This window comes from Watersipora subatra, chromosome 7 (assembly GCF_963576615.1).
Source record: "Watersipora subatra chromosome 7, tzWatSuba1.1, whole genome shotgun sequence".
Classification (NCBI taxonomy): Eukaryota; Metazoa; Bryozoa; class Gymnolaemata; order Cheilostomatida; family Watersiporidae; genus Watersipora; species Watersipora subatra.
The window spans coordinates 35,723,186-35,750,305 of record NC_088714.1 but is presented as its reverse complement, the minus strand read 5'-3'; the positions used below and the strand labels follow the sequence as shown (position 1 = coordinate 35,750,305).

Here is a 27,120-nt window from a genome sequence, read left to right as displayed (position 1 = left end):
TTAGGAACATGCGCTATTTTCCACACGTGGAGAAGAAGTCCTGGTTTATATTATAGCACTGATCGTGTGTCCTATTGGTAATGTCCTAATAAAATATGATGGCCGTCGCCAACTTTATTTTAGCGCGCCTATTGCTAGAAGCGCGATAATAAAGTTAGTTTTTAGGGCGGTACGAAAATATAGGCGAATATAAGTTTCCGAAATCATTAACGCGAATCATTGAACGTAATTCTTGTGATGGTGCCATATTTTGTTAGTGCTTGCCGCGACTAAGACAGTTAAGCAAACCGCTCGCTTTGCTTGCACTAGCTTGAATTAGAAGAGCATAATATATGGAATACGTTCAACAACTAAATACCTTTGTTTCTGGTGGAGTACCGTCGTACGGAAAGACATTCAACGATATAAAATGGGGCGTGGAGTATTGTCTCGCAAATTGTTCCGGAGATTTTCAGCCGCTAACATTTTTTCGCACATTTGAAAGGTTTGCTGTCTTAGACAATATTGGAAACGAATTTGGTGTTGTGATTGCACTAGCGATTTTTTGGACTTTGCTTCGATATCTTCTCTCGTTTTTTATATTTGAGGTAAGCTTTGATTGTATAACGTTATACATGTATTTAAAAAAACAGTAGTTTCACTTATTTGGAGACGGCGTACATACCTGCCAACTCTCACGCATTGGGCGTGAGACTCACGCAATCACCCCAAAGAAAAAATGAAAATGCGTGAGAAATGCGTGAGATGTTTGCCCCAATTTCCACAACTTTATATATACTATCAATGATGCATCAACTGCCCCAAAACCAAACCTCACGCATTGCACCACTCTTGGGTTGGCAGGTCTGACGGCGTAGTATTGTTATTAGAGTTATATGTTCCACTGTTATAAATTTACAATAACTAAATGTAGTTGCTTGTTTTCAAGGTATCAATAATCGTTGTTAAACTTGGTGTTCTTCACTTTGAACCCATGTTAATTCTGCAAGCTCACAGGACGACTTTTTCAAGAACAGAAGCATTTCTGCCCAAATAAAGACAAAAATGGACCAGAAACATATTTTGCATGTTTTTGATGAGGTTATTTGTTGAATATTCTCACTCCAGGCTCTCAATTGTAATGCACCATGCCTGGTCACGTGCATGATAGGCTTTCGATTGTAGTTTAAGTGCTTAAAATAAAATGTTTTCATTGAATTTTTTAACAATTGATATTTTTACTTACAAACCTATAACGTACAGCCAGGTACGAAAGCGTAGTTTAGCTTATGTACTGCTTGGTTCATAGTCACATGGCAGACAACCGTTTTGTCATATATATTTCATATATATACATGTATATATATCACAGGTGTCCTTTAGCGGGATATTGCCGAGGCCGGGCCGTAGTCTACACACACAAAACAACAACAAAGGTCCACGTAGTTATGAGCAAAAACAAAAGTATCTACCCAAATATCTCACCAGTCCGATGAGCAGCACACACAAAAACTGAACCAATCGACAGAGCCACCCATGTCAAAATATTCCAAAGTTCAAGTCATGTCTTGCACAACTCACCTTATGGTTTCTCAAAACTTGTCCCAAAGTCCCTATTAATTTGAGACTGTCTGTTTGCTGTTTTGAAAATGGTCGCCGCTAGCCTAGCCTAACGTTCTAATTCAACATCTCAGTAACTATCGGGGCATTGCTGAGTGCTCCCGAACTTTTTGATTTCCTCTTTTAGCAATGCTCCGATAGTTAGTGAGATGTTGAATCAGGATGTTAGGTTAGGCTAGCGGCGACCATTTCTAAAACAGCAATCGGACAGCCTCAAATTAATAGGGACTTTGGGACAAGGTTTGAGAAACCATAAGGTGAGTTGTGCAAGACATGACTTGAAACTTGGAATATTTTGACATGATGGGTGGCTCTGTCGATTGGTTTAGTTTTTGTGTGTGCTGCTCATCGAACTAGTGAGATATTTGGGTGGATACTTTTGTTTTTGCTCATAACTACGTGGACCTTTGTTGCTTTTTTGTGTGTGTAGACTACGGCCCAATCTCGGCTTCGGCAATATCCCGCTAAAGGACACCTGTGATATATATATAATACACTATATATTATTAGGGTATAGAGGGCTGTATTCATATATTATGTTTGTTGTAGCCACAGCGATATTAAAAAATGAGGGCAGCTCAAACTAGCCTAATTCATAAATTTTAGGTTGCTGTAATTTTTTCATGGTTACGGATGATATGGAATATTTAATTTCTTTGCTTTTGAAATCTGTTTGTAGAATTTTAGAATTTCAAGCAAATGAAATGTTGGATAGTTTATTTAAATATCATCTAAAACACTAATTTAGTATTATGTGTTTTAAATTGGTCAAATCTACTGATGTGCTGTTACGGCGCAACTGTCTTCCATTTTAGACAAACTATTTTCATTTTTAAGCTTTTCAAATTTCATGGTATCGATGATACTTAATATAGTAGCGCTTCACATCTTTTCTAATGTATTATAATTCTAATAATAGAAACAAAAGCACAAAGTAGAACTAATATTAAATTTAGCATGCATTAGTTCCATTCCCGGTTACATGAGTTGCTTTCAATCATTTAATCTCAAAATCAATCCAGCGCAATCGAAAAGTGTGCATTTTTTGTGTGAATCGTGTAGTTGTAGGTTTTATCAGTCAAAAAGATTTATACAGACTGTAGAAGAGTATCGGTGGTTGTTTGGCATTCAAGGAAATGTTCCACGGGGACATGTTGGTTTTAATTTGCACTGCTAACTATTTGTAATAGTTAGCAGTTACACTTGTCAATATCAGTACCAATGAATAGCTGAAATCAAGTTTATTAGGCTGAGAAGGTGCTATACAAATACCCTCTCTTTAAGGTATTGTTGCAGAGTTATAATGACACATTGTAGAAGGTTGCAGCACACTTTTTGTTATACGTAAACTGTTCTAATACCGTTAGCAATTTTGAAAGGTAAATTAAGCGTGGTGAATAAATCATTTCATTGTTCCTTCCTAGTGCTTGCGAAATGTACAATTGTTTCTGCTTCTTTTTATTAGTGGCTAGTTATTGCTCGTGCGCTGTGCTGCGATGATGTATCATACTCTTTTAGTCTTCAATCTATTTACCTCATATCTCTAGTTGAGATTGCCTACATTTTTCCATCATAGCCTTTTCTTGCAGTATTTTCTGCGGGTGGCAATCCAATTACCTGTATATCATTAAAGGTTAACTTGTAACAAAATTCACATAACAGTTATCTGGTATCTAAAAGTTCACTATATCTTACTCTGCTGTTTTGTAAGTGCAAAATATATGGAAATGTGTTTACAAGCTCTTCAAAGCTCAAAAACGAACATTTTTTCGCAGCCGTCATGAAAACGCCATAGGTTGGAATCCCTTTATTTCGATGACGTATACTCAACTCGACGTGGTTTTAGTTTTGACACATAATGTTATCATGTGAATTGAAAGGCCAATGAAAGGCTCAATATATAAAACTTATTTTAGCACTAGTTTATGACAAACATTTTTGGTTCTATCGGAAAGCCCTTATAATCAAATATAGATGCTCGCTACTTTACAGTTTCGGCTTGGCCTAATCATCTCGTCGTAATCTGATCATGTGACCCATACTTCCTGGCAAATAGCACGAACAATTTCTGCAGCATTTTTCAATTATCACAGGTGACCAACAGGCTCCTCATGTCTCTCAGAGGATGATGTGCACTTCTTCGAGTTAAGGTTAAAAAATTAAACTAATTTTTAGGCTAGTTTTTGAGATATTAGTGCTCAAAGTGGCAGCATTACAATGATGATGAAGTGGGTGCATAACGACAATAGATATGGTTTTATTGAATGCGTGAAGTATATTTGTGAAAATATTTCGACGAATGGTTTGTATGAAAGTGTTAACAGAAGCACATCGTGTTCAAGCCATTTCAAATTCGAGCCATTTCGGAGAGGGATTGCAACCTATGGCGCTTTTGTGATGGCTGTGATTAACCGTTCTTTTTTGAGCTTTTAAGAGCTTGTGATCACATTTCCACATATTTGGCACTTACAACACAACAGAGTAAGACATGATGAACCTTTTGATACCAAATAACTGTAATATGAATTTTGTTGCAAGTCTACCTTTACGGAAAAAGGCAATATTTAGTATGAGAAATAAACGTGTTATCATTCTTATTGTCAGCACACTAAGCCCGTCATGTGCTGGTAAGCTCTTAATCCTGATTTGCCTCAAGACCTTGTGGTCAACCATCTGGCTCCATGGATTCGACAATCATTTTCACTATGTTTCCATTGCGCTTATGGTGGCGATTTGGAATTATGTGCACATTGAGTTACCTCATGATAAGTACTTCAAGGACATTGAATGTCATATTGTGGATCAATATGGGCGATTTGTTAAAAAAGATAAGGATTTCTACGCCGAGGTCAATGTGGTGCACTTCTGTTGCGTCAAATCGAAATATTAACGATGGAATTGTAGAAAATGTTCAAGTGAATTAGCTTGCGCCACATTGTCTTATGCATCATTTCCAAGTGCCATTTCCATCATTTGCATGCTAAAACATTCGATAAAGATTGCAAGTAACAAAACTCGCTCAACTTGTGGCCCGATTAAATGTGTCATGGGAACATAGTGAGTCAATGTGTCATGGGAACATAGTGAGTCAATGTGTCATGGGAACATAGTGAGTCAATGTGTCATGGGAACATAGTGAGTCAATGTGTCATGGGAACATAGTGAGTCAATGTGTCATGGGAACATAGTGAGTCAATGTGTCATGGGAACATAGTGAGTCAATGTGTCATGGGAACATAGTGAGTCAATGTGAAAGTTAAATGTGTCATGGGAACATAGTGAGTCAATGTGTCATGGGAACATAGTGAGTCAATGTGTCATGGGAACATAGTGAGTCAATGTGAAAGTTAAATGTGTCATGGGAACATAGTGAGTCAATATGAAAGTTGAGGCCAACTTTAGCAAAGACCAGGTTTGTTATATCACCACCGCTTCCCTTTGCTTCAGAACAATGGAATAACTAGATGACTCTGCCTTTAGCCGCTTACAATAATGCTCAACGTTTGTGTAGGACTACATGTTATCTCACTCTTATCGCTCATTCTCATTTCTGACCTTCTAACCTTTACACTTGAGCATAGCTTGACAGCTTATTATTGTGTTTATGCCACTTTAATTGCTAATATTGGTCTGTTGGTTATGTTCTTCAGTATTACAGCTATGTCATTTTTTGCAGCCCATAGCCAAGTTAGCCAAGCTAAGGCAGCCAGATGCCGCAAAATATCCTGAGAGTGCATGGAAGTTTATTGTTTATACGATCACACTGAGCCTGTCATGCTATATTATCTTTGGCCTGCCGCAGTACAACCACATATTCTACGAACCTGATAGTATTTGGAATGGTAGGTGATAATGGTTTCGATTTAGTGTATGCCCCTGGAACCTTGTGGGTAGCACCGGAGTTTTGGAGAGACCTTTGTAACAAAGCCTTCAATGTTTTTGATGCTTATTGCTTCTTCCAAAGTCCATAGTCTCATGCAGGGATAGTGAGCCCCTGGTCTTTGTTGCTGACTTTATCAAAGTCATGCATTTTATTTGGTGCTGTTACGATGCATGCTAATCTATAAAACTAGAAAGCAGGCTTCTAACTCTGCATTGGTCCATTTAATATAATAGCACATGTATCATGCATTCATACTATGATGGCCAGCTCTCCGATGTATCACATGTATTGCCAGATATATAACATATCTAGCATATATCGCGTGGTCATAATGAGTCATCTCATGGTAGTAATGCGTCGTCTAATGGTCGTAATGAGTCATCTCATCGTAGTAATGAGTCATCTCATAGTAGTAATGCGTCATCTCATAGTAGTAATGCGTCATTTCATAGTAGTAATGCGTCATCTTATTGTAGTATTGAGTCATATCTAAGCTAAAGTTTGAGGTGATGGATTTTTCAGGTGGTTTTATGATAAAGCACAATTATAGTCTTTTAATGTACTGTTGTCCTGCTTCCTTCACCCGGTGGCCTGCACTGTAACCTAATTGTTTGTTATATATGGAAAGCGTGCATGTTTTGAACATTCCTAGTGACAGTTCGGGTCAATGGGTTGGGTGTCATATCAACATTCGTCTCTCTTATCTATTTAGTCAAAAGGTTATGTTTGCTCTTCTTGTCACCTTTGTCCTCTTTTCAGATTATGTGCTTGTTCAGTCAGGCCTGCCAAGTAAGTCGCAATGTATAAGACACTTTTGTTTCATCTACCATTCTGGACTGGTCGCGTAAAACTTCAATAAATGGTAACGGTGAAAGTATCAATCTCAGTCAGGCTAAGTAACGGCCGTAGTTCATGTCAAACATTGCTAGATAAGTCCGCAGTTAGTCCTTAAGTTCATTTCAATTTCTCACCAATCTCCGAAGAAACAACTTTTGCTTTTTTTCATCTATTTTGTTTTGTTTTTCAATTTCAGAAAAAGTGTGTCAAGAAAGTTAATGGCTGATTGTTATCATATCATATTTGTTGGTATGACAAGGTATTAAATATTGAGGAATGGAATAAAATTTGATTATCATCATAACAAATGTTAAAATAATTTTTTATCGTAAAATGGTCTGCCTAATCTTACCTTTGTTTGTTGTAAAACTGTCATAAAGCTATCTATGAACATAATTTCTCTAGAACATGAGAAGACAACTCTCTGAATGCAAAGTAATAGTAAAGGAAAAGTAATTTGTGCTAGTTACCAAAGGTAGAATAATTTGGCATAAGATCAGTCCAGGTTGATATATGAAACACTGGTGATAGTTAACTCGCTTTCTCCTTCCCCTGTGTAATATATACATGTATGTTAGCAAGCCTCCTTTCTTGTCTCGGCTTAGAATCGCTGTGCTAGTATTTGTTGGGCCTTGCTCTTCCCTGCAGGTTTTTTACTGGCATGCTTTGACAAGAATGACCAATTTTATAACATAATTCTTTTTGGTTCCACATCATTAGCATTAAAACCACATTTAAAACTTGTTACAGTTGCAAAAAGTTAATATTTTGGCTTACGATAAAACTTTTTAGCTTGCGATAAAATATTTTTTGAAAATGTAAAGTTTGAAGCACGGAATTTTAATTAGAGATGCTCTGGTTTCAACTTGCAAGAGCCGATATAAATCCTTATCTGATTCACCTATCCTCAATAAACACTAATCAGATAACCATCCAGATTCTTTGTGTTGCACGCTTGATCGTTTCATGAAGCCAGGCTGTATTAGAAGTACGAAATAAGATTTCCTGCCGTGGTAATAAATTTCATTTATTACTGAACATATGAATAAATCATAGCCTATATTTATTTATTAATCAGTGAGAAAAAAAGTAATTTACTTTTGTAGTGCTGGTAACTAGGAGTACTACACGGCAGGGATTGGTCCTTATTAACTTTTGCCATTGTAAATGGGAACCTCAATGTATATCATTTGCATCCTGACTAAAACAAGAAAGTTAGTCACTGAATTTATCAGCTGCATTGTTCAAATGCGAATAATAAAATCTTTTATAATTGATTAAAAATTGATGTCTGAGTGGTTAAACAGCATTCACTTTGTTTTATTTTTTAGTGTCATAGACTAAATGCTACCGTTAAAGTCGTCAGAACATTTGTCGGAAGTGCCGGAATTTTTCAAATTTGTTTGCGGAAAGACCAGTCGATATCAATCCAGATCGTAACCTCTGGGGCATCGCTAATTCTGCTGACCCACAAGTGTGATACATAGACTTTTTTAAAAGGGGAGACCATGCAACATCTCCTATAAGCAGCTCATGGTGTGTCACTCTAGGGGGAGATAACTCTATGGTCACTGCTACCACGAAAGCAGCGTTTGATTCTGCTTCGTATTCGTTCCACTCTGATTTGCGGTTTGCATTTCATATTTTCAATCCTCTTTTTTATAGTCGCTCATCCCTGCATGCTTATATTTGTTTAATTGCTGGTGTATATCCCACACTGCCATGCTTTTTTTGTAAGAAAAACTAGGGCTTCCATGTTGTTTACGTTTTGACTATCTGTATATGTTTGTTGTTCCTCGAGGCTACATTTTGTGTTTTTATGTTAACTCTTTCGCTATCAAATTTATTTCTAGCTCTTACCGAATTAATTTTTTTATTCACACAAATGTTGACATAACGTCACTAATTTTGTAGTAACTTGAGAAAGAATGAAGATATCCCCCTAGTTTACAAGACAGGTTGTTGAAAGAAAGATACTTTATCAGAAAATTAAAAAAAAATCTTAAATTAACTTCATTTAAAAATAATAAAAAATTTTACCCAACTTTATCAACAATATTTTGCCAGTGATTTCGATTGTCGTATTTAGACTGTTGCCATAATATTTGGTTATTGTTACAATTTTTCACATGAAATACATGCACTAAAAGACTCAGAATCACTCGATATAGAGTTACTGGAGTCTCTATGGCTAAGAATATTAGAAGCTTCTACAGCTTGAACGACTGCGGTATTATTTTTTTATCTGTGCTTTTTTCCGTGAACTTTCTGTTGGATAGTCAGTAAGCTGCTAGTGAGAGGCCTGCTAATTAGTCTACATCGGTAGCAACAAGCTTGTTTTCATGGAAACCAAATCTTATTGGTCTATCTGAAGCTGAGTAATCAGATAATCTAACGCGCTGTCTAAAAGCCCATGTATCCGCTTCCGGCCACAAAGAGAAGGTAACCCAAGTCGATACCTCGGCTTGCAGCAGTGAAAGAGTTAAAGATGGTGTGGCATGAAAATGTCAATGACTTGATAGGCCTACTTTAGAATTTCTTGTTTGAATTTATACTCATAGCCTTAAAATCAGTTATATACAGTCAAACATGGATAACTCGAACTTCATGGGACCGAGCGAAAGTGTTCGAATTATCAGAGCGTTCAAGTTATCAGAGCACTGTCACAAGTCCATGTATTTACTTATTTATTAGTATATACATGTACATATACAAACTATAATATAAATCAAAAGCACAAATGGCTTGTTTCAAATAAAATGCTTCTAATGTAAAGTTTAAAACGTTTTTATTAAAAAGTATAGAGATTTTTCTATTACTTGAGATTGGTTTGTTGTTTGAGGTGATGTTATTGCCAGGACGTCTTTTAGATTGACATTGGCAAAACTTGATCGTTGTTGAAATGCTCAAAAGAAAAGACATCTTTTTCTTTTGAGCGTTTTACCCACGATCAATTTTGCCAATCGTTGTTGAAATGCTCAAAAGAAAAGACATCTTTTTCTTTTGAGCGTTTTACCCACGATCAATTTTGCCGATCGTTGTTGAAATGCTCAAAAGAAAAGACATCTTTTTCTTTTTAGCGTTTTACCCACGATCAATTTTGCCGATCGTTGTTGAAATGCTCAAAAGAAAAGACATCTTTTTCTTTTGAGCGTTTTACCCACGATCAATTTTGCCGATCGTTGTTGAAATGCTCAAAAGAAAAGACATCTTTTTCTTTTGAGCGTTTTACCCACGATCAATTTTGCCGATTTTTCTTGAAGTTTATGCAAAGATTACCTCACTTTAACTTGCTTCCGAAGGGCGATCGCTAAGCGGATGTTTGGTATAAATCAAATTTCACCAAACCTTTAGAAAATATGTTGACAAAAATATTTTGGCGATGGTGGTAATAACGACGCTTATGAATTACGAAAAGTTGAGGTTTACCTCTATGGCTTGGAATAAAGTGATTTTCTAAAGCGATAACAACCGTTTCGGTAGCCGTTGGGAAAAAACAGTTCGAGTTAACAGTGTTGAGTTCGAGTTATCTATATCAATTTATTATTACGTGGGAACGGACCAAAGAAACCGTTCGAGTTAACCATGTGTTCGAGCTATCCGTGGGCGAGTTATCCATGTTTGACTGTATATAAAATGTATAATATGGGTTGCGGTCACAGAAACCATGATTAAGTCGCAAATCACGAAGTTGAGTTAAATTCGACTTTAAAGTTGCACTAACTGAGTTTATAATTTTGGTAAGGATTTTTGTAACACGTGCTTCTGGACCAATCAAAGAGTGATCTTTCTGAATCTGAAGTCAGTTTAGATAATAAATGGCTTAAAACCTCAGAAAAAACCCTTAAAACCGTTGCTATGCTAAACAGGAAGTACTAAAAAATGGCGTCCGAAAAACGTAATCGTTTCTTTTTTGCCGATTTGAAGGATAATTCTGACATTTTGGACACTTATAATGAGTTCTTTGGTATTCCAACTGATGCCAAAAGCAATGTAAGTAAAGGGAATGACCATGAGATATTCATAACCATTCTTATAAGATTTTTACAATATTTAATGATAAGAATAATTATTCGATTTTATAAGATTTGATTATAAAAAAAATTATTCGAATTTGCTAGATCAAAGTATAGGGTGACCGATGATGTGCAATATGTTACTGTTATTATTTTTTTAACATTTTGTTGATGATACTACGGTTGTGCTCAATATCGCGGCACTGCCAAGCCCTTTTTAACATCTGCAACGTTAGGTAATACATTTTCTTATAGATATACAGCCATTTCTATGACAACCAGCCAAAATCTGTTTAGATTTTTAAATTCAGCATAATGTTTTTGATATAAAGACAGAAATCTAGATAAACATCACAACCTCTTAATATTGGTTGCTATGACGTTTTGAAATGTAAACAAATCTGTGCATCGGTTCTCGTTTCTCAGACTTTAACACCAGTTTTCTCGGAACTATGTTTTCGCACTGATGGTAAACATGCATTCAGTTTATTGACCATAAAATCTGCTGTATTTAAGCTAGAATCAAATTTTTTTTGCAAAATAACTGTGAGAATTTTCTCCTTCAGTTAATGCAGATAACTCTAAATCTTATAATAACGACTTGACCATGGTTTCTGTGATCATGGCACATATATACTTGTTACATTGGTCCGCCTCGGGTTAGCCTGTCTTGACAAGCTGTTGTTTTTGCGTAGTTGTCCCCCCGTTGAGCGGCGAGCAACAACAGCTTGTCACAAGACGTACTGCACCTGATGCATCAGCTGCACTTATAGGGAGTTGTTCTCTTCCTTCTACGCGGCTTGGCCGCGATGTTATGTCGGTCGCTCCATTGGTAATCATAACGAATTTCACGCAAAAATTTATGTAGAAAAAAACAAGATTACAACGTTTAACCAAAGACCAGTTTCTGTAATAAATTTTAGTAGAACTTGAGAATAAAATAAACTCAAAATAAAATCCATAAGAACAAATAAAACTGACTGATACAAAAATAAAAATAAAACTGACTGAGCGCACAAATAACGACATGTTTAGTCGCTGCTGTTGCCTAAGTTCTCAAATTCTAATAAAGTTTACTGCAGAGAGGGGTCGCCAGTTAAACGTTCTTATCTTAATTTTTTTACATAAATTTTTGCGTGAAATCCGTTATGATTACCAATGGAGCGACCGACATAACATCGCGGCCAAGCTGCGTAGACGGAAGAGAACAACTCCTTATAAGTGCAGCTGATGCATCAGGTGCCGTACGTCTTGTGACAAGCTGTTGTTGCTCGCCGCTCGACGGGGGGATAACTACGCAAAAACAACAGCTTGTCAAGACAGGCTAGCCTCGGGTGTGATAGGATGCTGAAATGTAGGCAACTGCTGCTTTTAATTGCCGAGTATGCAATACTTGATACATGCTTATGTGGCTGAAGACGGAAAAACTTGCGCTGTTCTATGTATTTACTGCAGCTTGAAAGAATTTTTTAGCTGCAGTAAATACATAAAAAAGCGCAAGTTTTATTGAGAATTAAGTTTGATAAAGTCAAAAAATCCGGCAACATTGAAATGTGCCGACTTGATGGCGATTAATAGACTGTGTGAGAATGATGAACTAAAGTTCTTTAAAAATTTGAATCGGGAGAATGGGGTGGAATAGCATAGCACCCACAGTTAATATATTGATAATATTCTTCTCTGGGATGTTGGGCTATTGAAGCTCTTTAACAGTTTTCACAGCGCACAACAGTGCTGTTGTGCGCTGTTGTGTAATGATTTACGTAAAATGTAAATCTTCTCCGGAAATGTAATGCTTTCTTATTCTGTATCACACCTCCTTCAAGCTTTTTGAGGTATCTTTCTATCCTTAATGGTGAATGATTTGGTATCGGTGTATAGATGTTATGATGGTGTTATGGCAAAGATTAGCAATCATGTTGGAAAGTGTAATATTAATCGCTGTACTCGCTTTCACCCATATACTTCCCCCAGGATTGATTTGCCATGCTCAAAAGTATTTCCAACTAGGGGTCACCCTAGCAGCGTTTGCTGTGGGAATGTGATTAAAAGCTCTTAAAAGCTAAAAAACGAACAGTTAATTGCGGCCATCACTAATACGCTGTAGTTTGGATTCTCTTTCCAAAACGGCTCAAATGGGACATAGTTGTTACAGGATGGTTTCTGTTTACACTTTCATGCAACCTCATTCGTCGAAATACTTCCACAAATATACTTCACGCGTTCAATAAAATCATGTCTATTGTTCTTACACGTCTGTTTTATCGTCATTGTAATGCTGTCACTTTTAGCAGCGATATCCTATCACTTACCGTAAAGATTTGCTAAACTCTTTAACCTTACCTCGAAGGAGTACATATCATTGTCTGATAATCATGACGAGCCTGTTGGTTACCTGTGATAATCGAAAAGTGCTGCAAAAATTATTTTCGAAGTATTGGGTCACATGATCAGATTACGACTTGACGATTAGACCAAGCCGAAACAAAACTGTAAAGTAGCGAGCATCTATATTTGATACGGGGTCTTCGGTAAAACCCGAAGTGTTTGTCATAAACTAGTGCTACGATAAGTTTTATATTGAGCTTTTTATTGGCCTTTCAATTCACGTGAGAACATCACGTGACAAGACAACCAAATTTCATGGCTACGTCATTGAAATAAAGAGATTCCAATTTACAGCGGCTTTTCGCTTTTGAGCTTTTAAAAGCTTGTAATCACATTTCCACATATTTGGCACATACAACACAACAGAGGAAGACATGGTGAATCTTTTGATACCAAATAACTATAATGTGAATTTTGTTGCAAGTCAACCTTTAACGAAGTTGAGGTTGAGTTATTTGAAGCAGTTTATCATTGCGTGGGAACGGACCAAAAAATCCGTTCGAGCTATCCAAGGGCGAGTTATCCGAGTTTGACTGTATCTAATGAAACCTTAAAAAGTTCGGATCGTTGGACAGATTTTCCAGGGTTACTGCTGCGCATTGACAAAAACCCAGGGTTCAAAGGGCTGACATGCGTGTTATTAAACAGTTTTTATAGCGCAGGGCGCTATAAATCGAGTTTTTGTCCTCTCAACTCGACCGATCCGTGTACCAAAACCTGATTTGCAAGTCAAAACGCGAACCCGCACGATCGAAATGCTCAAAATCTCTATTACCCGAGACTCGAAAGAAGATAAGCTTGCGGGTTCTACGAGTTTTATTACCTGTGCCCAGCACTAGTGCTGAACATCGGCGCATTGAGACTGCTCAAATCGAAATAAAAAAACGACTGAAGCGTGAAAATATTTATAATGGAATAGCTAGCGATATTTCAATGCGCATGATTCGAAAGTGCTGTTTCCATGATTCGCAAGCATGATGGATTCGATAAAATTTTGCTGATTGCAAAACACACTTAGCTTGCGGATTTATGCCGTTTCAATGATGCGGATAACTTGCGGATTGACTCAAATTTGCAAAATATGCGCATCATAGAAACACAGTTATTGAGAGGCTTTCATTTTGAAAGCACACAGTTATTGAGAGGCTGAGACAATTTCATTCTTAATCCCATCGATGCCCAAGTTTTTAGCTCAATATGTTGGCACTGTGGCATCTTGTCATGTTACTGTTGATGTTGGTTTTGGTGCTAAGTGAAATTACCATGACTTTTTACTACCCTACAGGATGAAATTATTCGTGAAGTTAAATTTCCTAAGAATTGTCTTTTCATGCATATTCGCGGAATAAATTGTTCGTGGATGAACACATTCGTGAATAAATTAATCTGTGAAAGCAGCTAGCAATAGAGTAAAACCTTCACGTGCGTATACACATGTTTAGGTTTCTATTTAGCTAGGAAATTCATGTCGATCATGCTAAGCTATAAATTTTTGACTGAATCCAGAGGTTTTTATGAATATTTATCGATTTGGAGGCTTTTGGTAAACCAACAACTTGTGGTAAGTTATGAGTTTTTTCAATGTAAAGAATTACAGGAGAGATTTTTGCAATGATGACAACGTGCCAAATTCCAAATAACCTGTGGTAACCTTGAATAATTTTTGTATAGAAGTGTGATGCATTGGCAATGGCTTAACTCAAAGCCCCGGCTATGATTTTAGAATAGTTTGGAACTCGGCTACGTTTACTAACTTTGCCTAGCGGTTAGTTTTTAATTTGAGGTAGTAGTTATTCTCCCTTCTGTTAAAAAGTAAAGCAAATTAATCGCGGATTTTAATAATTCGCTGAATCGCCAGTACGCGAATTATTAAATCCTTTGAATAATTTCATCCTGTAGGGTATATGAATAGGTTTTATGAAACCTTTGAGTTTACTGTTTAGTAAAATATTTAAAAGATTTAGCGCATGAAGTTTTCCTTTTAATGAAGTTTGAAAAACTTTTTTAAAAAGCAAAATGATATATAAAATTTTTATTAATGTTAATGAATTAAACTAAAAAATTAATGGAATACACTAGTGTTTTATGACCTAGTGTATTCATATACTAGTGTAATTATTAAATTATAACTTTCACAGGAGTAAAAAAAAATTTCAATGGTCGATCAGGTTGGAAATATAAATTAAAAAAAATATTTTAACTATCTTTTATCTAATAGTAGCATATGTAAACTCATTATTAGCAGTCGTCATTGCAGATATTTTGACAAGTTCTAGTTCCCGAAATAGCTGATAAGAATGGCTAACAATTTGTATCTGACCTACATTGTAGCACACCGGTTTGAGGCTTGCTCTTTGTTGCAGATCATGTCCCTGGTATGCGGGTTGAACCAGTAATTTCCTGGGCTTATGCTCTACAGATCTCCTTCTATATTCATTCTATTTATGCTAGTCTTTGCATGGACGCGTGGCGCAGTGACAGCAATCTTATGATTTTTCACCATTTCTTGGCAATTTCACTTATTGGATTTTCATACTTGACAAGGTAAGTGCTGGATCAAGGCATAGCAAGTCTTGTGGCCTCTTATTACATTTTTGTTTTTTTCCCAATGAGTAACATTTGCTGATAACTTATGGTTTTACTAAAAATAATTTCGTAGCGATGCGTCACAGTTGCAGCTGTTTAGTTTAATTTTGATAGAAGTGGTAACGTAACTCCTCACATAGATGCATGCAAAATTCTACGTAAAATCCATATTTTTCAACATTTTAAAAATTACAAAAATGTTTGAAATATGATTTCTCACTGAAAATTCTTCGCTTACCTGGGTTTACTCTGGAGTGCGTGTACTGTTTGTGTTTTGTAGTTTGACACTATGTCATTGGTGACACTATGTCATTGGTGACACTATGTCATTGGTGACACTATGTCATTGGTGACAGTAGTTTGACACTATGTCATTGGTGACAGGAGCTCATTTTCGGTGCTGTAGGTGACCCAATTTACGAATGATTTTTGCACATTTTATTTATTGCTCACATATAAGCCAATAGCGAAGCGGTTGATATTATCGGCGATTGTCCTGATGCAGTTGTCGCAGTAGTAAAGCCCAACTAGTGGTTTGTGCAAAATTTGTGTTCATTTCTGTCAGCGATGGATAGTGCTTTTGAATGCTATTACTCATGAATTGGCTCATCTTTGTATATCTATACATTGTAAATCTCAGCGTTTACGTACTTTGCTGTCCAGCTATAGCTATTAAAACCATGTTTGTAAACCAATGATCTAACCACAAGTCTATGGAGGTTCTTACATTTCCAATGCTCTCACTATATACTGAATACCCTTTTCCCTGATTTCATTCGCTAAATGACATATTAATTGGTACATTGCCCCTACAGGTTATGAGGCCCCAGTTATAAAACATTTTCCGCCCATCTCTATAAAACATGATGCTTTTTCGTCCTCGCCATTCTAGGGTGAATTAGTTTTCCCGCCATACGATATCAACAAAAATTTCTCTCAAATTGAATTTTGGCGATTTGTGTATTGATTATAACCGATATTAACAGATACACAGTTATACGCGAGTTCAGCGTTATCTGTTATGATAAAAACGGATTCACAAACAGATAAGTGATAAAATTTTAGTTAAAAGTTTGAAGTTTACTAAAATACATACTACAATTTCCTTCAAGTACGTGTTTAATAAGCCAAATTCATTCAAGTTAGACTCAGCGTTTATGTTACATATCTGTCTCGAAGCTAAAAACTCCCCACGGTACGTTCTGAGCGTAGTGCACTGTAATGTTACATTATCTTGCAGATCATAACCGCAAAATCCTCGAAAGTTGTTGTAGGTAACTATAGTTACTAAGGTTAATATATTGTTTGGTTACTATTTTAATGATGATGATTTTGATGAGTTTTACCAGGTGTTTGTATTATATAATTAGACTATGGGTTTTTATTCCACTATCTACGATATTTTCTCCTTATGATGTCAACACTGAAATGAACTAAAATCATAATTGTATACCAAATAATTTTTCACTGTAATCGTAGCAAAACAGACTATATTTAGCCATTACTTGCTAAGTTGCTAATGATTTCATTTAAACACCTTAACGGTTTTCTTTTTCCTACTAATTTATTTTATCAAAACACTTCTTTCATTATATGAAATTTAAAAGTTAATTTTTTGACAAATTTTGAAAACCTTTACAGTTGTTTTATTTTTCTCCTAATTCATTTGAACTGCACAAAAATACTCTTTTCATGATATGAAGTTTAAAAGTTAGAATGGTAAATGTTGTATGTTAAATAAAAATAAATTTTTTGACCAAAGACTTTTTATTATCCGGGCAACTAGTTTATATTCATAGTCCAAAACCAATTAATTTTTAAACTTTGTCCTAAAACAGTTGTTTATCGATTGCGGTGTGAGGTGTGTAATAACTAGTTAGAATAAACATGATTACTATTATAACTACCTGCCTTGAGAAGAGACCGGATCATGTTATCAACACTTTGATGATGTGAACTCGGATTGGACACCAAGCTGCGTTTAGGCGCTCAGAATGAGACAATGTTTTATTTTATTTAGACGCCGAGACTAAAGTTGCTATCGCGGGGAACATCGCTGTTCACACTGACAGTTTATGATACAATTTATTCACATCGTTTAAAATGCTAGTGATTTTGGTATTTTATCATTTTACACGTGAGTGTGTAATGTATACTAGAGTGTACACTAGAGAGGTATACCTTTCATTAGCATGGTAAAGTTTGCTTGTACTATAAATCATAAATATTAAGTTATTAAAGTTATACATAGGAGTAAGGAAGTTATACATAGGAGTAAGGAAGTTATACATAGGAGTAAGGAAGTTATACATAGGAGTAAGGAAGTTATACATAGGAGTAAGGAAGTTATACATAGGAGTAAGGAAGTTATACATAGGAGTAAGGAAGTTATACATAGGAGTAAGGAAGTTATACATAGGAGTAAGGAAGTTATACATAGGAGTAAGGAAGTTATACATAGGAGTAAGTTTGGAAGTATGTTTGGTTTGTATTAAAATGTTAATTTAAATGCCTTTTAATCTCTGACTGCTTATTTTTGAAATGCATTAGAACATCTGAGTGCAACTCTTTCAGCCACTCATAAAAACTTTTGTTCCGTATAATGAGTAAAATTTTGTAGTGGGAGCAATCATCAGTTGAGGCGATGACTAAGGGGAGGAGAGGCTAATTTGTATCGTAGATTTATCAAAAAGAGCTCGATATGTGACAAGCTGGAGTATTTTAAAGCGCTTCTCAAATAGTTGCTTTCAACGCAGTCGACTGCTTCTTTCTCTCGTACTTTAGTTATTGATCACTATCTACCTCACCTATTCTCTCGCCCAATTTATCACCCTTCTGCCACTGAAAGCAGCCTGCACTCACGCAGTTCACAATTTCGTCTCACCTCGTAGCTGTAAGATCCCGAGCGCTATGTATCTCTTTAGAAGTGAATAGAGGAACTAATGCAACAGCATGAAGCAAAGGTGTGAGCAGTGTACATGGAACAACAATATGACAGTATGACATCAATGATATGCACTATCTTGTGAATTGTATAACATTGATTTCAATGTTATACAATTGCCATGTAATACGAGTAAATTACAATATAAACCTATTCAGAGAGCGATTTTAACTCGTACTGCCAGGTTCTACTGTACTTCATAACAGTGTCACAAAGGCTCACAGTGTCACAAGGCATATTCTTAAAACATATAACCGTTCTCGCTTATCAATAAAGGGTATCGATTTTGGCATACTTTGCAGGTACCATAAGATTGGCCTGCTAGTCCTTTTTATTCATGATCCAACGGATGTTGTGTTGGAGTTTACCAAGTGTAATGTCTACTTCAAGACCCGCGGTGGTCTACTTTACCGGCTGCATGATATCCTCTCTACCATAGGCTTCATCACCTTTGCTCTATTCTGGTAAGCTTAGCATCTATTTTTATTCGGACACACGCTGATATGAGTCTAGATACATCCATTGTTGGAGTTATGTTTCCATTAAACCCTCAGGCGCATCTGCTGATAGTTCTTGTATTTTACTATAAATACAATGACTCGGTACCCTCTCTTACTCGGTACTCTCTCTTTTACTCTGACTCAATACTCTCTCTTACTTTGACTCAGTATTCTTTCTTAATTTGACTCGGTACTTTCTCTGACTCAGTACTCTCTCTGACGCAGTACTCCCTCTGACGCAGTACTCCCTCTTACTCTGACTCAGTACTCCCTCTTACTCTGACTCAGTACTCTCTCTGACGCAGTGGTATTTCTGACTCAGTACTCCCTCTTACTCTTATTCAATACTCTCTCTGACTCAGTACTCCCTCTTACTCTGACTCAGTACTCTCTCTGTCGCAGTGGTATTTCTGACTCAGTACTCCCTCTTACTCTGACTCAGTACTCTCTATGACTCAGTACTTTCTCTGACGCAGTAGTCTTTCTGACTCAGTACTCCCTCTTACTCTGACTCAGTACTACCTCTTACTCTGACTCAGTACTCTCTCTGACGCAGTAGTCTTTTTAACTCAGTACTCCTTCTTACTCTGACTCAGTACTCCCTCTTGCTCTTACAATCTGCGCTTGGTATTTGTTGTAGGCATCTATAATTAGTGAATGATCAATTGGCCAAAGAAACTCACCAATTGTTGCTACCGTTACTGTTTCTCTAAAAACTGCCACCTATACTGTTTCTCTGAAAGCTGCCACATTATAGTCAATTAGTTAAGCTTCACTTTGGTTGATCATCACTCAGGTTTGTCTTACGCCTCTACTGGATGCCTCTAAAGATCCTTCACAGCGCCGGCTATGGTTCCATGGTCAGGTACAGCGAGACTGGTCACCTTCCGTTTTATTTTTTCTTCAACACTATGCTATGGGTACTACAGCTTATCAACGCTTATTGGTTCCTGGTGAGTGTCACACGCTCTTTCTGTTGCCAACACGCAACGTTGAGAGGTGTCATATCTACGACTTCTAATTGCTGGCCTTTTACTAAATATTGACAAGGAGAGAAACTCGTAAGATTTTTATCCTGTTTGAACGCTTTATCGTAGTAGGGTTAAGTTCTTGCTGGAGTAGATTGATATAGCCAGATAGTTACAACATGTCACTTATTGTAAGGATTTATTGTGAAACACAATATTTGTTAGAGAGTAACCAATATTTTTCTGTTGAACAGGATATGTACATGTAGGTGCACCTCATTTCCTCTCCAACTCGTGTAGAGTGCACTGTAATGTCTCTCCTTTCTATATCACTAGTAACCGGTAGTCTTCCCTTGCTGTAACACTGGTAACTGCTGTTTTTGATCCTCTCGTTGTAACACTAGTAACTGGTGGTTGTCCTTTTATGATTGAGAAGAGATTAGCTAGAGGTAAGGTGGTTAAATGGTTACCATTCTTGTATATGATATCGCTTTGATTACAGTACATAGTAAGCTTCCTAGTAAAGGTTGTGACAGGCCAGATAAGTGAGGTTGATGACATCAGAGAGGAGGAAGTGATACAGAGAAATCTAGATATGGCAACCGCAAAGTGAGTTCGGTTGTGACTGTGGCTCTTATTATGTTTGTTTCTCGAGCCAGAGTGTTTAGTAGTAGATGGTTTTTATAGCAAACTACTGTATAAGTTGGAGAAGATTGTCGCAATTTAACAGCAGATTGGAGATCTGAGGTCGCAAGGCAGCAGATTGGAGAAAATAGTTATTCAATATTAAATGAATTTTTTCGATCAAATGTTAACGGTTTACTTGCAACAAAATTCACATTACAGTTATTTGGTATCAAAAGATTCACCATGTCTTACTCTGCTGTGTTGTAGGTGCAAAATATGTGGAAATGTGATTACAAGCTCTTAAAAGCTCAAAAACAAACAGTTAATTGCGGCCATCACTAATACTAGTTTGGAATCCCTTCATTTCGATGGTTTACTCAAACATTGTAGTTATTGTTTTGACACATGTTATTACGTGGAATTAAAGTCCAATAAAAGACTCAATATAAAACGTCTCGTAACACTACTTAAAGACAAACACTTCGGGTTCTACCGAAAAGCCGGTATCAAATATAGATGCTCGCTACTTCACAGTTTTGTTTCAGCCTGTTCTAATCTAGTCGTAATCTGATCATGTGACCCATACTTCCTGCCAAATGGACAGAAGAAATTCTGCAGCATTTTTCGACTATCACAGGGGACCAACAGGTTCATCATGTTCATCAGAGGATGATATGCACTCCTTCGAGTGAAGGTTAAAAATTTAAACGAATTTTTATGGTAGGTTGTGAGATATTAGTTCTTAAAGTGACAGCATTATAATGATGATGACATAAACGCGTAAGGACAATAGACATGGTTTTATTAAATGCGTGAAGTATATTTGTGAAAATATTATGACGAATGAGATGGCATGAAGTATAAACCGAAGCCATCACGTTCAACTACATCCTATTTGAGCCGATTTGGAAAGGGATTCCAATCTACAGCGTTTTCGTGATAGCTGCGATTAACTGTTCGTTTTTGAGCCTTTAAGAGCTTGTAATCACATTTCCACATATTTTGCACCTACAACACACCAGAGTAAGATATGGTGAATCTTTTGATACCAAATAACTGCGATGTGAATTTTATTGCAAGTCAACCTTTAATTAGATCTGTTCTATTAAGCTGTAGTTAAATTTGTCTGATCAAATGGTGGATAGACTTCTCTAGTCAAATAGGAAAGATTTATCTAACCAAGTAGTCTATGAAATTTTTTCTACTTACTTGTCAGGTGAAACTTTGCTGTTACCCTACCATTTTTACTGCTTGTAGCGTGGAACCTCTGCTACATTCTTGTCATTTCTGTTTATTACAATCCTTATCGGCGAATGCTAACTATTGCACAGCCTTTCTTTTGGCTTATTTCTTTCCGTAGTAACATGTTTTTTATCCTGTTGTGATGGAAATGCGCATTATATAACACAGTCAAACCTCGACATAAAAACTTTGTTCTAATAATTATTTCATGTTTCAAAACTGTCGTATGTAGGAACGTATATTTCTCTATGATTTCGTTGTATTTTTTTGGTTCATTCTAGAGCCATAAATATGGTGCGTTACATTACAAACATCTAACTGTAGTTACGTTACATGTAACTACAGTTAGATGTAAGATTACAGCAAAGACTCCACATAAAACTGCGATGAGCTACTTATATAAAACTTAAATTATATGTAAAACTTAAATTAAAAAGCAATAATTGGGAAAATCTTTACTTTATTTCTGAGAGATGTGAATGAAAGTCTAGGCACAGCGATGTGTAGGTTTGGGGTAAATTTAGTGATAAAAATACACGGCGTAACACGCTCTAAATTACCCTAGATCTAGTTCAAACTAATTTAAAACATTTGTTCTATTACATTTGGACTTAATTTCTATCAGACCTTTTGCTTTAAATTGTAAAGTTTTTGTTTCAAGAATTTATGGATGCCGTATGTCGGAAGTGACTTTATGTCAAGGCAAAACCGTCGTAAGTAGGTGTTCAAACTTCGTTATATGTCAGTAAGTTTATATCTAGAGATGACGATGAGTTGAGGTCTGACTGTAGCATTGTCTCATAGCATTGTCTGCGCTCCTCTATGCTCCTCTATACTTATTGTACTGATTGTTAGTGTGCAGATCATCTTCTCACTCTCATCCAGCACCACTCATTGCAGGGACAATGGCCACCACCAATGTCATGAGGTTGAAGGCAAGAAGCAAGCATAGCGGTTGCAGCAAGTCATTTTATACACTCGTAAGCAAACACACGCTAACTGTGGTCTCTCAGCTCTCGGAATGACATGTTATCAACTCTTAATGTTGTGTGCTATGTGTTATGGTATGGCTATTGTGTCACTAGATCAAAGCCTATTATTTATACTGTTGTACTTTTTCATGGACAAATTTCTATGTTGCAGCATTGTCTGAAATTATGCGTATAACCATTTATTGTCTTTCTGAACGCAACAGCTAATAAATAATAGTATATTGAAAGGAAATTGTTCAATTGGATTGAACATAGCCTTTCATCAACATGTGAATTTTTAGATCTAGTTGAAGGACTCATCACTGAGTACACTGTGCTGTCCACTAAACAAAAACTGTATATGCCATATACGATAATATTTATTACATTTGTAGTCTATTTCACAAAATAAGGCATAAACTACCAAAACAGTTAGACTTGCAGGTTAGAATCAATAATTTGCTGAAGAAGCAATTTAATATGTCACTTTGTGTTGTCATCACAGTTGCACTGGCATTGCTGTCGTGATAGCATCACGGTCGTGTTGCATGGTTGGAACTTCCAATAACCTGCAATGGTAAGGTATTAAAAATCAGCTTATCCGATGAGAGGTAATGAGAGCTGCCTGCCACTTGCTATTAGCCTGGCACATTTGTCAATGGAAAATTTGAGTAAGCTTACTAATGAGAACTATTCACCCAATATCGCAATCACCCTTTGTAGTACGCAAAGTCGTGGGTATTTGCTCCCATATAGCAACATAATTTGTATATCAGCTAGCTAACAAATGAAGCTCTGTGGCCTAATTGGTACAGCATCAGCCTGGTGAGTGCGAGGGTCTGAGATCAAATCTTTTTTGGTACGGGTTCTTTAATCCAAGATATAGTAATAGCTATAGCTGGACATATACAATGATGACAACTTTGAGAAATATATTTATAGATATAGCACTCTTTGCTGCAATTGCTCTGGTAGAATTAACCATGCGGACAAGTTAACTATATTTGGTTTCCTGTATACTTGTGGGATATGTGAAAGGTCTGGTGAGTCCTAATTGTGCTCACATTTGAAAGTAGATACATCTCGTTCCTAGAACTAATGAAGAATGTAGTTACATGTATTATAAAACTGCAGCTGAAGTTCTACTTAGTAAGTTAGCTACTAGAACCTCTAATTAGGATCAGCACCTGTCATTGAGCGAGATGGGTGAAACTAAGATTCAGACCCAAGTTGTTTCTGGTTGTAACCAAGTGTGGACCAAAATGACCGACTGTGGATACCCATTTGCATACAATTGCTCGTCATGCCTGGAAGTGCTCGAGTCATGTTTTTCTGACAATTATAGATTAAGTTAATGCTTTCCTACATGCTCCCAGCTCTACATGAAAATTTCAAAATATGCACAATCTTTTGCCAGGCTTTCAACCCAAAAATATAAGTATGAATGTTTAGATTTACTATAGTAAGTTGTACTTTATAAAAAAATGTGTGGCCAAACACTCAATAACCCACCATTTTGGGTGGCAATGCTAGGAACAATTGGCATACCACAAGAACCACTGTGAATTCCTAGCTAACAAATTTAGGAATTATATTCCCTATCATTTGCAAAGGAGCAGATAACTCTTTATATACTTAGACAAGATATTTGTATCAGTGTTAATCCTAATCAATAGTCTGATTATCAGTTGAGACAAATATTTGCTGCATGATATGCTTACGGATGGTATGTCGCCAATAGCACATATTCTATTGAGGCTGACAGTCTGCAGCAGGCACAAGCTGGTCTCGCAAGGTAATTATTATGTTGGCTGTGACTACGGAGCACATACTGTATACGCTCTCTTTGTGATAGCTGGAGTTGTGCAGGCAAACCTCACATTAGGTAAAGAAAGTAAGTCTAGGACAGCGGCTATCTCCTAAGTGAGCGCAAAAAATGCATAAGGCACCTAGCCAAAGGAGCTTGGACCAAGGTTCTCAGTTGGTCTGCGAAAAATTTTGGATGTACAGCAACACCTCTAGCTATGAAGTAGTTTCGCTGTGAAATCTCTGCATAAGTTAAAACTGTCTGAGTTGGAGCAAATATTCCAATGAGAATATGTTACAATTCATTTCTTATGTTTGACAGTCTCTGTATTTACTATAAATACTGCATGCCTTTGGGCATATAATTCAAATAAACACGTTATATAAAAAAAACAAATTTAATGACAAAATTATGAGTAAAAAAGTAAACAACGTATAAATAATAAATTAAGTTCTTCATGGGAAACTTGGATAATAGTGTAACTTACACTAAGGTAGCGATAAAGACTTACCTTGTTATAACTTACACTAAGGTAGCGATAAAGACTTACCATGCTATAACTTACACTAAGGTAGTGATAAAGACTTACCTTGTTATAACTTACACTAAGGTAGTGATAAAGACTTACCATGCTATAACTTACACTAAGGTAGCGATAAAGACTTACCTTGCTATAACTTACACTAAGGTTCAAACCAAATTTGAATTGGTTGTAATTAGATTTTCATGCCCTCTACTTATTCACTTGTAAAACTTATTGTTGGCACCTTCATTGGGCATTAGAAAATTTGCATTGTGAGTTGATTGTAAGTGGATGTTGGAGTACTGATCTTTAGCGTGATTATGAGTAATGCATCTCTCTGAGCTAGTAGTGCTATTACAGCCTTTATTTCACCCATTAAATGAATCCAGACAAAAAAGATGAATTTGATAAACAACATTTTATAAATGTATCGTATTAGCTGGCACCTAAAAGTGTGCTGTGACGAAAGCTTTAGCTTATGCTGTCGTTAAAATTCTCGTAAGTAAAATAACGCATCCACAGTCATTTCAACACAGCAAATGCAAATTAAGTTCAATTCAATAATTTTTAAAGTGATTTTCAGAACAAAAAAATTTTCTATATTAAAATGTGTGGAAAAAATTATCTAAATTTTCAGTCACTCCTTTGAAATTGAAACTTGCAAAGTTTTTCAGTCTGATGATTGAGCTTTCAGTCTTTTACCAGAACTATTAAACTGTCGACTGGGCACCGAGGACTAAATGACACATTCTACAGCAATGATTTTAGTTATACTGTATTCCTTCAGTTACTGTTTTGTTGGAAAAGAGATGGTAGACTGTGTGTTGAAACAATCCAATATTAATTATACATTTCTTTGCAACACCGGTGGCTGGGTGTCGCAATCATTTACTAACGCCTGTAACTGACTGGGTGTCGCAGTCAACTACCAACGCCTGTGACTGACTGTTGCAGTCTTTTACTAACACCTGTGACTGGGTGTCGCAGGCAATTACCAACGCCTGTGACTGACTGTTGCAGTCTTTTACTAACACCTGTGACTGGGTGTCGCAGGCAATTACCAACGCCTGAGACTGACTGTTGCAGTCTTTTACTAACACCTGTGACTGGGTGTCGCAGGCAATTACCAACGCCTGTGACTGACTGTTGCAGTCAATTACGTTCTTTTCTTACCTGTTCACAGAGTTTTCCGGTGAATTCTTTTGGGCAGATACAAACAGCGTCATCTTCAGTGCCGAAACAGAGCCCTCCATTTTGACACGTACGCTGTGCGCATTGGTTGGTGACAAACTAAAAAATTAGTGAATGGTTTTAAATTATAAGGGACACATAGCATAATAACCATAATAAATGTGACATTTGAACAAAAGTCCCTATATCCACTATTCAACTTACAACCACTACAATATATCCTGAAGCTTTTGTACATTTAAAAAAAAAGAGTCTAATCATAAGGGAATATGATGCAAGTTTTAAATAGCTTTCTGGTAAATCACGTTCTAAAAATATTATAACACTGCCCTTCTGATATGGCATCTACCATACAAATATGTAAAGTAACTCTAAGCAGTATCTACTATACAAGTGATGACATCATCTACTATTATATAGAGTGAAGTAAGTGTAGACAGTATCTACTATACAAGTGGTGACATCAACTAATTATAGAGTGAAGAGAGTGTAGACAGTATCTACTATACAAGTGGTGACATCATCAACTAATTATAGGGTGGAGTAAGTGTAGGCAGTATCTACTATACAAGTGGTGACATCAACTAATTATAGAGTGAAGAGAGTGTAGACAGTATCTACTATACAAGTGGTGACATCATCAACTAATTATAGGGTGGAGTAAGTGTAGGCAGTATCTACTATACAAGTGGTGACATCATCAACTAATTATAGGGTGGAGTAAGTGTAGGCAGTATCTACTATACAAGTGGTGACATCATCAACTAATTATAGGGTGGAGTAAGTGTAGGCAGTATCTACTATACAAGTGGTGACATCAACTAATTATAGAGTGAAGAGAGTGTAGACAGTATCTACTATGCAAGTGGTGACATCATCAACTAATTATAGAGTGAAGTAAGTGTAGACAGTATCTACTATACAAGTGGTGACATCATCAACTAATTATAGGGTGGAGTAAGTGTAGGCAGTATCTACTATACAAGTGGTGACATCATCAACTAATTATAGGGTGGAGTAAGTGTAGGCAGTATCTAC

General features: G+C 36.5%; 2 protein-coding genes across 3 annotated transcripts in view; one reads left to right on the top strand and one right to left on the bottom strand.

Annotated features, from left to right (window-relative positions):
- The first annotated feature begins 238 nt into the window (after positions 1–238).
- Positions 239–22,832, top strand: LOC137399288 (ceramide synthase 1-like). 2 transcript variants are annotated; one of them, XM_068085328.1, is made up of 8 exons: positions 239–587; positions 5,276–5,441; positions 6,242–6,271; positions 15,087–15,267; positions 18,556–18,717; positions 19,550–19,706; positions 20,224–20,330; positions 22,491–22,832. In XM_068085328.1, exons 1-8 carry the CDS (start codon positions 333–335, stop codon positions 22,540–22,542), a joined length of 1,110 nt encoding a protein of 369 aa, XP_067941429.1. In that variant the 5' UTR covers positions 239–332; the 3' UTR covers positions 22,543–22,832. The 2 variants fall into 2 exon arrangements, with proteins under 2 accessions (XP_067941429.1, XP_067941430.1); XM_068085329.1 differs by lacking the exon at positions 6,242–6,271.
- Positions 22,833–25,775: 2,943 nt separating this feature from the next.
- The window catches only part of LOC137400717 (protein eyes shut homolog), a 33,206-nt gene continuing 31,861 nt past the window's right edge, over positions 25,776–27,120 (bottom strand). Inside the window, exons 21-22 of the mRNA XM_068087051.1 lie at positions 26,065–26,181; positions 25,776–25,931 (exon numbers count right to left, since the gene is read on the bottom strand). Of these exons, the coding sequence (XP_067943152.1) occupies positions 25,776–25,931; positions 26,065–26,181 (273 nt within the window). The remainder of the gene's footprint in view (positions 25,932–26,064; positions 26,182–27,120) is intronic.

Excerpts from the sequence above, each read along its gene's own strand:
- LOC137399288 (XM_068085328.1), top strand. The coding sequence starts at position 333 with ATGGAATACGTTCAACAACTAAATACCTTTGTTTCTGGTGGAGTACCG. Across the intron at positions 6,272-15,086 it reads TGTTCAGTCAGGCCTGCCAA|ATCATGTCCCTGGTATGCGG; the intron begins GTAAGTCGCAAT and ends TCTTTGTTGCAG. Across the intron at positions 19,707-20,223 it reads TCAACGCTTATTGGTTCCTG|TACATAGTAAGCTTCCTAGT; the intron begins GTGAGTGTCACA and ends CTTTGATTACAG.